We start from the raw sequence: 14,557 nt of genomic DNA on the forward strand, positions 1-14,557 counted from the left end.
GAGAATGCATGTACCGGACGAGCCCGGACTGCGGCACTATTCGATACGCCGTTTCGGTCGGGATATCGTGCTTGTGCGGCCTAGGATATACATGCCGCGGTCGCGGTATTGTTCGTCCTTCGAACCCGCGTCCATGACAGTCATCGTCATTCAATGGAAATATAATGGTAGCACCAGCTCGTACCAACCCTCCTTACGATTCTCCCCTTCCCTCCCCCCAATGTTTCGGTCGACTGTGTTCGGTGTGTTGTGCACATTGGAGCGACGACCGTCCGGACAGTCTCGGTGCATCGCCGACACGACACGGTTACCACTCCCTGGGAGCACTCTGAACGACCGACCGGCTTCACATCGGGTGCGACCTGTAAGCGGAAGTGCTTGACTACTACTTCCTGCAAGTGCACTTACAAAGTTCGTATTGTGTATTATCGCCCGCTTTCTAGTTCTTTTTGTGCTATTATGTTTTAAAAAAATCACCCCCAGTGATACCATTGGTTTGGTGCAGAATTTCCGAATTTTAGCTCTTCATTGTTTCTCCGTTCCTGCCGCACCTGAATTCACTTTGCCGGCCTTGACACAGTTGCCCACGGTTCGCAATCGCAAAGTGTCGTAAGGACCTGGAGAAACCTGAGTGTATGAGGGCAGGGCAGACAACGCAGTCAAGGAGAGGCCGTGTTGTGTGCCGATAATATTACGGCGATTGTAAACAATCTGGGCGATTTAGTGTTTCGCAAACAAGCATTCGAACAGTACAGTACAGTGTGAGGAGGGAACGAAAGAGACACGGATCTCTCTGTCAGTGTGTGTGTGTGTGTGTGTGTGTGTGTGTGTATGTGCGTGTTTGTGTTCGTCCGTACTTTAGCCCAGTTCAGCCCAAATGTATCTGCCCAAGTCCTTCAGGCGCTCCTACAGTAAGGGCTGCAAATAAATAAACTTCCGTCACAAAGTGTTCCCGGTATCCTTGGTACCGCCTTGCCCGCCGTACCTTGCTACTCGTGTAAAGCTGCTTAATAATGTTAAATGCCCCATTCGCTTCCTGTTTTGTTAGTCTTTTGCGGTACGCGTAATTGTCTATCGAGTGCCAACAGCAGGAAGTCCTCGCTTAAGCGTCATCCACCAATCGACACACTGGCACACTGGTTGCCAATCTGCAAACAGTAGCAAAATACTTAGTATTAGCGCAGTGTTTTGTTTACTACGTGTCCCTAAGTACGGGAAGATCAATTGTGTACATATGTACAGTGGCCTACATAATTTATGGTACAGCTGCATAGAGAATAGTATTACAAAATAAGAAGCTTTACAGCATTAAGCAAGCTCAATTTCACTCTAGCAAAGTTGTTCATTTTTTTATTCGGGCATTGGTTTGCAAATATGTTTTTAAATGTGAATTTGGCCATCTTTAAGTAAATTGTAGCGGTACCATACAGCGACTAACTGTATTTGTTGGTACTTCTTCTATTTGGCGTAACGTCCTACGCGGACATGCCGGTCTGTACAGGCTTTCGAGACTTAATTCATTATCACACAGCCGGATAAGTCAATCTTTGCTACGAGTGGACGGTCCATTTGGGACTTGAACCCATGGCGGGCTTGTTATTGGAGTCGTTCGAGCTGACGACTGTACCACGGGACCGCCTCCCGGCATTTGATGGTACATTAACTTTGTATTTGCAATCATCGTAATCGTTTCCTTAGTAAGCTACTAACCATGTTGATGGCAAATGACGCATCATATTTTTCTTCAGCCTCAATTAAGCTTCTGCAACAGAAATGTGTCTTACTTTGTGGATCAATTTAATACCAAATGCATAAAAAAAACGAGATCAAATGTTTCATTCAACAACTTAGATTTTTCTTTGCATGATGAACAAAAGCCATTGGCATTCTCAAGCTTGGTAAAAATAAAGAAAAAAATATATATTTAGACCAATAAAAAATTCCATATAGCTCATGGTAATAAGAGACAAACGGAATCAATGGCAGATGGTCAAAAGCCGTACAATATAGCATTACATTACAAACAACTCACAATTAATGAACAAGATCAATTTACCTACGGGATGTGGTAAAGAATGAATCTTACAATATTTTAACCTTGTTTTATATTCATGTTTACGTTTATTTCAATACTTTTTCCTTCATTATCTTGGTATCTTGTTTTTTTTCGACAAGCATACCATTGCTGGAATAATTCAAATATTAAACATTAAACAAATAATAACCCTACAAAGCTTTCTTGTACAGTCAAAATCACATGGGGCCGTACCATTTACTCAGTGAGTCACTGTACATCATTTTCCTTGCACGGAGCTTTACCACGGAGGACCCTTGTTAAACTATGCATTGCACCCGAGCAACTCCCTGTGTAAACAATTCCAACAAGTCACCCAGTCACTAGTACAACCGTCACTGGGCTAAAGTTACGTTAGGCTTTTTTTGTTCTTCTTCGGCCTTTTCGCTGCTCCACCATCCTCCCAGCACCTACCGCTCTTTGGTGGAAATTAATCCCAGTTGTTGATATATTGTGTCAACAGACACGGAGCATCCACGTGCAAGGCAAGGACAAAAAAGTAACGCTAAAGTGCATGTAAATAATGCAGCAGACAAGAGAGAGAGAGAGAGGGAGAGAAAGAGAAAGAGAGAGAAAAGATAGAGATAGAGAAAATCAAATTGGCCCCAGAAATGACAACCAGATGAACTGGGCATATAGTGGAAAATGGCACTTTTGCATGTTTCACGTAATCAAAGTACAATATACACACAAAACACAGCAGGCCTGAAATTGAACGCACTTTATCACCATGCGATCCATCTCTAGCGTTATCGATCGACAATACCATACCGTAAAGCATGTTCATACATAAATATATGATAAAAAAAGCGATAGGAATCAGTTACCTTTTTTGTTATACTTTATCACTTTTTCGGGATGGGACCGAACCGAGCAGTGTTTTTTTGGTATATTTTCCCTGAACTGTTCTACTTCTGTAAACAATATTTTGTTTTTCTTGTTTCTATTGTTGTTGTTGTTGTTGATGATTTGTTGTCCCTCCACCATTGTTTGTGATCTCTTCAACAGCCGCCTTTAATCCCTTCGCAACATGAAACGGCCGTAAAACCGGACCGTAAAAAGGCAGGAAATTAACGGCCTGCAGCAGCAGCAACAACAACAGCAGCAGTAGAAGCGTTGATAGCGGCATCATCCTTTAGTGCCTTAGTAAACAACCCCTTTTAGCCTTAGCCTTCCGGGTCCGAACGCAGACACACACACAGCAGCAGCAGCAGCAGCAGCATGTCGACGCAACGTATTTGGACGACTGACAGCAACCACAGAACAGATTACGGTACGTTGTCTTGCCTATTTACGTGTTTGTATGCTTGTGATTGTGTTGGTGATTTTTAATTACAGCAAATTTGCACGCTTTGATTTGCTTCCTAAGTTTCGCACAGTTTTATGGTATCCCATTGCACTGGTATTAATCGTCAGCTATGGACCTTTCTCGGCGGGATTGACCCTCAAAAATGCTCAAACGCAAAAACAATACAAAAATACTAACGAAACACCCACTGTACCCAGACCCAAGAGCTGTGGTTAATTGAACCACGAACGGTAGACACAAAAAATACGCAAAATAAATAAGCAAAACCGCACGCACTCTTCTCGATAGTTGTTTTTAACATGACATTTCCCAGAACATATTCACTAACAGACTCTGGCCAGTTCTTTTAAACATCCCCCCGTGTGTGTCCTTTCGTGTGCCTTTTTTATTATTATATTCCTTTCTTGTCGTCATACTACGAAGAAGAAAAAATCGCTTCCAATGCTCGATGTGCCATCGCCAGCGTTTGATCTGCGCACATTGGGCACACGGTACAGAGTGCGGTGGGTAAAGTTGGCTTTCTTGGAAAACCATGGCCAGCTACGATACCGTTTCGGATCTTTGTCTTGTTTGGAAAAACTAATAAACCTAAAATGTGCGTGTGTGTGATAAGGGGGAAGGAGAGCAAGTGTGCAAGCAATCTATCAAAGATGGCCAATAAAGGAAGGAAATGGGATCAAACCGTCGAATGCCTGCCCACAAGTCGGAGCCTGAGCAAATAGAGAAATTTGAGTGGGTAGATGGGAGGGAGAGAGAGAGGTTAAGGTACCGAAAGTGGTGGGTAGACCCAGGATACCCAGGGACGGACATCGGCATCCGGCGATGCTCGTACGAATCACAGGTGTAGTAAGTAGGTGCGTAACGTTTATTATGCATGATAAAAGCATCTTTTCGGGAGAAATGTGTTCACATAATGAGAGCACACATATACATGTGCTGGTAGCATGCCATAGTCACTCCGATTTCTATGGTCCTGCTGGGCGGGAAAATGTTCTTTTTTATTTTTGTTTTTTCCACCCCTTTTTTGTTACACACGTTAGTAAGCTTCCCACATGCCGAACTAGGAACGGGCTTTGCCACAGTTTTAATGGTGTGACCGGGTGCTGGAAATTAAGCATAAATCCACTTTTGCAACAACATTCGGAATAGAATTTTGGATTGCCTCAATTTGTACAGAAGCAACGAACTGCGTTCAGTTTTATTGTTATTGTTGCTGAAGTACGAAATTAATTTTCATTCAAATTAAAAGCAAACATGCCTAACCTCAAACACTGTCACGTGTGTAGCCTGATTAGCAACTCAAGCGAGGGTTGTAAATTGTAAAAACAAAAACAAAAAAAAAGCAATGTAATGTGCGGTGAGAGTCTAAACAGCTGACTGCTGCGCCCTGCACTGAGAATGTTGAAACATTTCCAGCCCCTTCCCCCCAACACCACCAGTCACCCCACCAGCTATCCACGTACCACGTATACGTACAAATTATGCATGCATCTGGCCGGGTCAATAAACCTGCCGGCTTAGGCCCCCACAAACCCCCTATCAACTGGAGAATAGAAGGGAAAATACTGACCGGGCGGGAAATTGAACGAAAGCTCAGTACGGGGATACGTTGCGCTCAGAGTGGGTCATTCGCCTTTTACGCCCGTTACACCCGTTACACAGCCGTTATTGGTGGTATTATTTTTTTTCTTCTCTATTTTTTCGCTTGCAACAGAGGAATGGGCAGGCATAACCTTAAGGGCAAGGCTCTGTCCGCATCTACATGGCACAAAGGAATCATCTACCGTGAATTCATCGACCAACGCAACACTACAGCCCCAAATTTTTGGCGACCAGCACCTCGAGACCCACCTTCAACGATCCAGGAGCCTGCACCTCTCCAACCTTTGAACACAACAATACACCATCCGTTGACACAAACAATAGCACCATCCACAATAGCACAATCACACAATACGCAAACAATAGCACCAGAACAAATGTAAACACCAGAGCAGCACCACAGCTGCAGCACACCAATTTAAACACCACAGCAGATTCAGCTTCCCATTCAACAACCAAAACCGATCTGTTTTTCTATTATCAAAACGTCCGAGGTTTACGCACAAAATTAAACGATCTCCGGCTCACCGTATCTAACTCTGATTTCGATGTATGGGTGCTCACCGAGACATGGTTAGACGACTCAATACCATCATCGCTCATCACCGACGACTCCTATCAGATTTTTCGCTGTGATCGTAACCCAGAGAATAGTTCTCACTCTCGCGGAGGAGGCGTTTTAATAGCATGTTCGGCTAATCTATCGTGTTCGGTACTCACTCACACCAACGCTTCGCTCGAATCGCTTTGGGTATGCATCAGACTCAGCCACCGTTCACTGTATGTCGGTGTTATATACATTCCTCCGGACCGAAGCTCATCATCAACAGTATTCGACGCTATGCATGACGATATTAGCGCGATTTGCGAAAGAATGCGCGCTACCGACTTACTAATATTATTCGGTGATTTCAACACGCCGTCACTCGCTTGGGAATTCCCCCACCCTTCATCGAGACACCTATATCCTTGCTGTTCATCGTCGAGTAATGTCGCTCTCATAGACGGTATGGTGTTCAATGGGCTTCATCAACTATCCGATGTAAAAAACGGATTGGGTCGTCAACTTGATTTAGTTTTCGCCAATGCTGCAACTACCGATATTGTTTCCTGCATAAGCCCTTCCGTTGCACCTTTACTCCCATTGGATCGACACCACCCGGCACTTGAATTATCCGTTCCTGTCTCTTCAAGTTCAACCATCACGCCGCCGCAACACCATTCCCATCGATCCACACCGGCATGCAGATTCAATTTTAAAAGAATGAACCACGCCCACTTCATCGAGACATTATCAAATGTCGACTGGTCTTTCATCGAAGATGCGGGCAGCATGGACGATGCAGTTACTGTCTTCAATACTGTTATTACTTCCACATTCCCTATATGTTGTCCTCGTCTCAAACCCCCACCTTACCCCCTGTGGTCGAATAGGACGCTCAGATCGCTGAGAGCCGAGGCACGTCGTTCCCGCCGAATTTTTCTCAATAACCGCAATAATTACACCTTACGTATCCATAATTACGCTACAAATGCATACCGCTCCTACAATCGATGGTGTTACTCATCATTTGTAGCACGGCTGCAAGTCCAATTTAGATCGAACCCGCGGTCTTTCTGGCGTTTCTGTAAATCGCGTCAGAAACAGAATGGCATCCCTTCCAACCTATCCCTTAATAATGAATCCGCTTCTTCTCCCGAAGACTCGAGTAAACTTTTTGCCAAACATTTTTCTAGTGTTTTCGTTGACCCCAGCAGCAGTCCAGTTAATGTTTCTGATTGTCTTGTTCATACACCGTCGAATGTGATTTCGTGTAATAATGTCTCAATTCATGTTGATTCTGTGTTGGTTGCCCTATCCAAACTCAAACTATCTTTTTCCCCCGGTCCTGATGGGATACCATCAGCATTATTAAAGAAATGTTCTACATTTTTCGCTCCTCTACTTTGCCGATTATACAATAGATCAATACAGGATGGCTATTTTCCGTCACTGTGGAAAAAAGCCTGGCTCATTCCAATCCACAAAAAGGGCGACCGTTTTTCATGTGCTAACTATAGGGGTGTGTCCATATTGTGTTCGTCTTGCAAAGTGTTTGAGTCAATTGTTCATTCGTCTATTCGTTCGTGTGTTACAAGTGTAATTTCAGAATATCAACACGGATTCATGCCAAAACGTTCAACCTCTACTAACCTAATGTGCCTTGTATCCTCGATCTTTAACAACATGGAGCGTGGCTCTCAAGTGGATACTATATATACCGACTTTAAAGCAGCTTTTGACTCTATATCGCTAGCTTGTTTACTTGCTAAGCTCGAGAAACTCGGAATTGGTGATCCCCTTCTATCCTGGCTTAAATCTTACCTTTACGGTAGATCTTATAAGGTCAGAGTCGAAAATAGTTTTTCCGAGCCTTTTATTGCCTCTTCTGGGGTACCCCAAGGCAGCGTACTTAGTCCCCTACTTTTCATACTGTTTATCAACGATTGTGTTAATGTTCTTCCTCCTGATGGTTGTTTGCTTTACGCTGACGACATCAAAATTTTCCTACCAGTGACCTCGTTAACTGATTGTGCGCGTCTACAGGATTACATAGATTGTTTTAATGTTTGGTGTAACTCTAACGGTCTTAGTCTGTCTCCGGATAAATGTTGTGTGATTTCATATGGCCGCTCGTCCAATAAGATCGAGCACGATTACGTTCTTTGTGACACTGTACTTAACAGAGTTACTGTCACAAGGGACCTCGGAGTGTGGATCGACGAGAAACTCTCGTTCCAAGAACACATCGAAATCACCCTTAATAAGGCCAATAAAATGCTCGGTCTCATTATTCGTATGTCCTCTGAGATCACTGATCCTATGTGTTTAAAGTCCCTGTACTGCTGTTGGGTCCGCCCGATACTTGAAAATGCGTCGGTAGTTTGGTGGCCTGCCGGCCTAACACTGGTCGATAGGATCGAACGAATCCAGCGGAAATTCACTCGTGTCGCTATCCGTCGTTTTCTTGGACGATCGGATCGAATTCCTTCGTATCCTATCCGATGCCGTTTGCTCGGGCTAGAGACATTAAGAACGCGCATTTATCACATCCAGTCATATTTCATTGCCTGCCTCCTTTCCAATGACTTGGATGTTCCCGCCCTCCTATCCTCGATTCCTATCTATGCCCCCTCACGTCGTCTTCGTGACCGACCCCCGCTCCTTATTCCTTCCCGCCAAACTCGTCATGGCCAGAATGACCCTTTCTTGCGCGCTCTTTCTGCCTTCAACGATTCATATCTCCTATTCGATTTCAACGTCCCAGTTTCCCAATTCCGCTCCCGTCTTCGTGAATCCTCATCCCTTATGTTTCCCTAGATTATAAGAACACATTTGTAAAACCCTAGAGGCCAACAAATTTAAATAAATAAATAATAATAATAAAATAATAATAATTGTATCTGTCAACCAACTGACCACAAATGCGAACAACGTGCCGAGCGGGGTCATGCTGTGCTTTGGCACAAAACCCTAATTTATCCAACCGTCATGCCCTTTTCTAGTTCAGCCCCTGTAGTACATCAGGACAGGGTTCTACATGGGGTGAACAGGAACTGCTAAGTGTTCGCTGCAAAGTGCGGCTGACAGTTGTCCTGACCTGATTGTAGCCGGTCGAATTAACTAATAGCTCGTATGGGCTAGGGGCTAGAGATTTGTTTTTTTCCCCTAAACAGTGCTCGATGGGAGAGATGGCCCGGTGATTCAGTGCCCCGCCGCTGTTGGAGGCGAACTCGCGCTAATGCGTCATAAATACGAAAGTTGTTTGGCTTTTGGTTAATTAGGTTTTTAATTTGCCCCGTCTGGGCGCATTACTTTAATGTAACGTGAAACGTGGCACGCGTTTCTGGGGAATCTGCCGCTCCGCGCGCACGCCGCTCCAGCGATGTTGCTTCCTGTTCTGCAGAAAATAATTCCACTAATTTTATTTAATCTCGCACATACCCCATACCACGAATGCGTAGAGCCCGCGCCACCGGCCCTTTCTTGCGAAAAGCCCCAAACCAACCCAAGGAGTAATTAGAATGTTTAGTTCGCAGCACAGTTCATCACAACGAGCCGAAGCCAGTTCTGCTGAAAGTGCGCAAATTAAAGCTCTTTTGCTGGGCTGGCAACGGGGTTTGTGCGCGTGTACAGGCAAGCAATTCTTTCCCCATCCGGAAACCGGTTTTCTCCCATTGATTAAAGCAAAGCAAGCCAGAGCCAGACTAGCCAGAGTTAGTAATTAGCTTTAAAAGTTTGCTAACCTTCGTCAAATGTGTCGCGCCACCACTCTGTGTCTCGGTGGCTTGTTGGTCGAGCGTAGCATCCCCGGAAGAGCCAAAATGTGTCCTTCAGCTTCTCAATTCCTTCCAATTTCAGGACATGAGTCAGAGAAGAGCTCCGTCACCCATCCGCACACCGTGCCGCCGCCGCCGGCCGGAAATCCCTGCCTAATCGGTATCCAATCAAGGTAATGCAAGGACTTCCTTCCTGCGATTAGTTGCGCTACATCGTATCGCCATTAACGCCATTCTTTTCATCTCACGTTCCCGCACGCCCTCCTCTAATGTGTCACCAACATGTTCTCTCCCTAATTCTTTCCTCCCCGCGGGGGCTCCTCATCTCCAGATTCCGGCGACGGTATTATCACAAATCGATAGTATTGCTTCTGCTGCTGGTTATCTTCATCCTGACGATCGCTATCATAGTAATAGCATGCTTGCGTGAGTACCCATCCAGCCCAATATTACGCTCACCGTCGTCATCATCGTCATCATCATCATTGCTTCAACAATTCCAATTTTAGTCCACTTTCCGCCCGAAATCTGCCACAGTGCGGACTGTCTCCGGTCGGCGGCCGCCCTCAAGCACAGCATGGACCTGACGGTGGACCCGTGCGAGGACTTTTACCAGTACGCGTGCGGCAACTGGGAGGACGAACATCCGCGCCCCGACACGTACGTCAGCTTCGACTGGTTCAGCGAGCGGCAGGCGAAGATTTTGCGCAACATCCGCCACTACCTGCAGGCGAACAGTAGCGCGCTCGATCCGAAACCGGTCGTGCAGGCCCGCACCATGTATGCGGCCTGCCTGAACCTCACTGCCATGGATCGGCTCGGCTATGGGCCGGTGTTTAAGTATCTGAAACAGTTCCAGCTTCCCCCCTACCCGTCGCTACTGAACGTGACCGAGGGACCGGCATCGGCCACCTTTCAGGGCTATGGATTCGATTGGGTCAAGTCGCTGGCCAAGATCAAGCAGCTGCTCGGGATGGACATCTTCATCGGGCTGGATGTGTATCCGGATCCGCGGCACCGGGACTACAACCGGCTGGTGCTGGGAACGCCCGAGAGTGGATCGGATTTGCCATTGTAAGTGGGCGAGTGAGCTCGTATAATGGTGGTTAAATTAATTAGTTAATTAATTGTACCCAGCAACACGGACATTCTGAGACACATCCGCCGGGGACGAACGCGCCGCAAGCTAATGGTCAGTGCGGACGATGAAGCAGATGGTGAGAGCGATGGAGAGGAGGTGGAGGACGCTGACGACGAGGTGGGACCGCTGACTGCTTACAAAAAGTTCATGATCGGTGTGATGAAGCTGTTGGTGAACAGTACCGACCCGACAATCAAGGTAGAATCGTTTAACGCACAGTTCGAGAGGGCGGCCACGATTGTGGTACAGTTTTCGGACTCGATCTCTAAGGTTAGTGCCGAGTGAACTCTGATTCAGATTCATGAATATAAATGAACCTTCAAAGCCAATAAATGAATCAGAATCAAACGTTTTGAGACTCATGAATCTATAAAGAGTTGTTTTATCGCTTAAATATTATGAATCTTGTACGATTCATGATACTTTAATTGATCCCTTAAGATTAATGACATTATGTTTGAATATGTTAAATGTCTTGAATCTCAAGAGTCATGAATCTCCACAGATAAGAGCCTTGAGAGTCATGAGTCTCAAGAGCCATTAATTTCAAGATTCATGAAGGATTCATGAATATTTAAAAAGTCACAAATCTGTTAAAATTCGTGAATATCTGATGATTTCTGAATCCTTGACGATTTTGTAAAGATCACTAAATCACTTGTTATGAATCATTGGGAATTTCTCAAAGATGTATGAGCTTTTAGAAATCTGATCTCAACATTCAAGTTTTATATGAATGAATCTTTAAAAAAGCTTCATTAAGCAGAATGCTAGTAGCTGTGTTCCATGTCTACGAACCTTCCTACAATTCCCATTTGCTTCCCTGTCTGATTATCAGTTTAACCGTGAAGCAGAGAACGCATCTCGCAGCACCAACGTAGAGGATCGACTCAACCTACAGGACATCGTGTACTACACCGTAGCGGACCTGCAAAACATCACCGACACGCACCTAGCGCCAAAGGATCCCCTCCCGATCTGGGAGCGTCTGCTGTCCAGCGTGTTCGAGGGCATCCCGGAGGCACAGCTCAACCTACAGGACGAGCTAATCCTCACCAGCAATGCGGACCTCCTCTACCTCAAACTGCTCGTCGACTATCTCTCCGTAACGCCACTCGCCCACATCGAGCTGTACATCTGGTGGACGGTGGTCGAGGAGCTGATCCTGCACACCACGCTGGAGGTGCGGAAGCTGTACTACGACTACTACAAATCGATCGCCCCCTCCGATGGGTTCAGCTCGCGGACGCTCTACTGTACCGGCACGGTGAACCGCCTGCTCGGCATGGCCGTTAGCTACGCCATCTCGAGCGACAACTTTACGCGGGACACGAAACCGCGCGTGCAGGACATGCTGCGCTACATACGCACCGCGTTCGAGGGACTGGTGCGCGACACCACGTGGATGGATTGGCCTACGAAGCAGTCGACGCTGCGCAAATCGCAGGCGATGCGAAGCCTAATTGGCTTCCCCGACTGGATACTGGACCATCGGGAGCTGGAGCAGCACTACAGTGGGGTAAGAGTAACGCCATTGAAAACAAAAAAATGGACGCACCATTAGGTGGACATCGATTGTGGCGACCGACAAAATCAAAACTGATTGGGCTGTTTTGTGTCGTCTTCCACCCCACGACAGTTGCAAGTTAACGAGAGCACCCACCTGGAAAACATGATGCAAGAGGTACAGCGTAAAAACATCATCAAACTGCGCCGCTGGCGCCAGAAGCACGAGCTCAGCTGGGAAACGTTGCCCACCAACGTGAACGCGTTTCACACATTCCAAGAAAATGCGATAAGTACGTAACGAAGGGCCAAAGAAAGGGGCATTTTTCCACGACCTTCCCGAACCCCTTTTCTTTCCACGGTCGGATCAGGCCGGGTCTGACCGAGATCGCGTTTCGGTGTGGGATATGCTGTGTTAACTTTGGTTTGTTGTACTTTTTTCTTTGTTTCTGTCTTCTCTATATGGTTTTGTGGCTTTTCCGCCACACAATCCTGTCGATGCCTCTGGCCGATGCTTGCGCCTTTGCAGCCATACCGATTGCAATCCTGCAGTACCCGTTCTACCATCTAGGATTGGAGTAAGGATCTTCAACATGAAACCGAAACAAGAAAAAGAAATTACACTTCTACCCACTGTGCACTGCTGCACACACACACACACATTTACGCACATTGAAAGAAAAGCACAGACGTACCGGTTTGACGAGTAAAGAACGCAACGCTTACGCACGGCGATTCAACACCACGCAGTTTTCATGAAGGTTGCTGAACCACCATGGAACGCTACAGGCAGACCGGTAGAAACCTACATGATTGCTCGCTACGCACGTCCTGCCCACGCAGGATGCACACATCCACGTTTTGTTCGCATAAAATCACCCCCTCTGAACAGAAAGACGAGTAGAGTAGAGTACGTGCCACATACCCTAGAACAGAAAGAAACGGTGAAAACGCCCTAAAGTATGCAATTTTGCACAACACAAAACGCTTAAAGCTATGCAATCCGCACAACGAGGTTAATCGGCTCTTTTGGAGGATTATGCTTTGTCTGTGTTTGTTGTTTTGAAATGAAAGCAAGCGTAGTTTCCCTTCTGGGCGGGGGAGTGGTGTACGATACACCCGCTGTGCCGTTCATTGAAGCTCTATTTTGATACTCGCATTCTTCTCCCCTCCCAATTCGCTCCTTTCCAAGAGCACTAAACTATGGTGCGCTGGGAACAATCCTTGGGCACGAGCTAACCCACGGCTTCGACGACAGTGGTAAGTGTGAGACGCCCCCGGGCCCCACCCGTTGCCCTCGTATGTAGATTAATAGTATGTATTTATTTGTTTTGCTACCTTCTCGGTGCACAAGGGCGTCAGTTCGATAAGGACGGCAATCTCGCCCAATGGTGGACGGACAGGACGGTGCAGGAGTACGTGAACCGTACCAAGTGCTTCGTGAGCCAGTACAGCCGCTACTACATACCGGAGGCGGACGATTATGTAATGGGGCGACCCGTTTGCTAGCCGTTTTTAATTAAGCGATTTGTCAACTGGCGTGTAACCGTAATTGCTGCTATCATTTGCAGATCGACGGGCTGCTGACGCTCGGCGAAAACATTGCCGACAATGGGGGCGTCCGGGAGGCGTTCCGGGCGTACCAGCTGTACGTGAAGAACGGTGGCAAGGATCCGCTGCTGCCCGGGTTCGAGCACTACACGCACGAGCAGCTGTTTTTCATCTCGTACGGCAATATATGGTGCGAGTCGCACACGCAGGCGGCGGCCAAGGCTTACCTCGACGATTCCCACTGTCCGGGGAAGTTTCGGCTGAAGGGTGTGCTGACGAACTCGCCCGAGTTTAGCCAAACGTTCAGCTGCAAGCCGGGAACGGAGATGAACCCCGGCAAGGACAAGTGTCGCATCTGGTGAGCTTTGTGGCGCGCGTGATTGTGTGTGCGTATCGCGTGTCACCGTTCCGGGTGGACTCGTTGAGACAGTTGTTACCCCGTACTAGGTTTCAGTGTCAGGAATTCGCGGAAGACAGGTCACTAACAGGAAGATATTTAAGAAGGGGTAGAGTGTGAACAGACAATTCATTATGCTGTGTTAAATGTGATACAGGCACCACAACAATCTTACAAAAAGAGGGAAGTGATACGGTAGATAGATGTGAAACTGTAGCAAGGGAGGATGCTCCTTTGCAATGAAAGAGAATAGGAAACAATGGGTATGTTTTTTTTAAACAATTTGTTATCTGCATGTTGATGAGTTTATGCAAATGAAACTATATTAAATGTCTTGCAAGAACAACAAAATAAAGCATTTGAAGGGAAAAAGTTAGAGTGCATCTTTGTATTTGTATTTGAAAGAAATTAAATACATAATTGGGAAACTTACCTACTTACTTATCCGGCGCTACATATTTGGAAACATTCAATCAAAATAGATTCAAGGAAGAACACTAAGTAAACTCATTTGATACAGTGCCTTAACCAAATCATTCTTAAATCCATAGAGAGGTGATCTTTACTTGTATCTCTTTTAATAATATTTTACAAAAGTCACCCATTTCTTGACGCTCAGAGTTCTGGATAAAAAATCTCAAATTGCCAGTCTAATCT

General features: G+C 46.2%; 1 protein-coding gene across 3 annotated transcripts; it reads left to right on the forward strand.

The window, feature by feature from the left end:
* Positions 1-298: 298 nt before the first annotated feature.
* On the forward strand, positions 299-14,261 carry LOC120895783 (endothelin-converting enzyme homolog). Of its 3 annotated transcripts, none has more exons than XM_040299409.1 (12): positions 299-411; positions 3,083-3,347; positions 9,388-9,478; positions 9,637-9,731; positions 9,815-10,379; positions 10,443-10,716; positions 11,285-11,965; positions 12,086-12,245; positions 12,482-12,530; positions 13,145-13,212; positions 13,307-13,437; positions 13,524-14,261. In XM_040299409.1, exons 2-12 carry the CDS (start codon positions 3,296-3,298, stop codon positions 13,863-13,865), a joined length of 2,508 nt encoding a protein of 835 aa, XP_040155343.1. In that variant the 5' UTR covers positions 299-411; positions 3,083-3,295; the 3' UTR covers positions 13,866-14,261. The 3 variants fall into 3 exon arrangements, with proteins under 3 accessions (XP_040155343.1, XP_040155344.1, XP_040155342.1); XM_040299410.1 differs by lacking the exon at positions 299-411 and adding an exon at positions 498-911; XM_040299408.1 differs by lacking the exons at positions 299-411; positions 9,388-9,478; positions 9,637-9,731; ... (6 more) ...; positions 13,307-13,437; positions 13,524-14,261 and adding an exon at positions 5,098-8,443 and having other exon boundaries at positions 3,259-3,347.
* Positions 14,262-14,557: the final 296 nt, after the last annotated feature.

Source organism: Anopheles arabiensis, chromosome 2 (genome assembly GCF_016920715.1).
Source record: "Anopheles arabiensis isolate DONGOLA chromosome 2, AaraD3, whole genome shotgun sequence".
Lineage (NCBI taxonomy): Eukaryota > Metazoa > Arthropoda > Insecta > Diptera > Culicidae > Anopheles > Anopheles arabiensis.

Coding starts and splice junctions, on each gene's coding strand:
- LOC120895783 (XM_040299408.1), top strand. CDS start 5,827: ATGCATGACGATATTAGCGCGATTTGCGAAAGAATGCGCGCTACCGAC.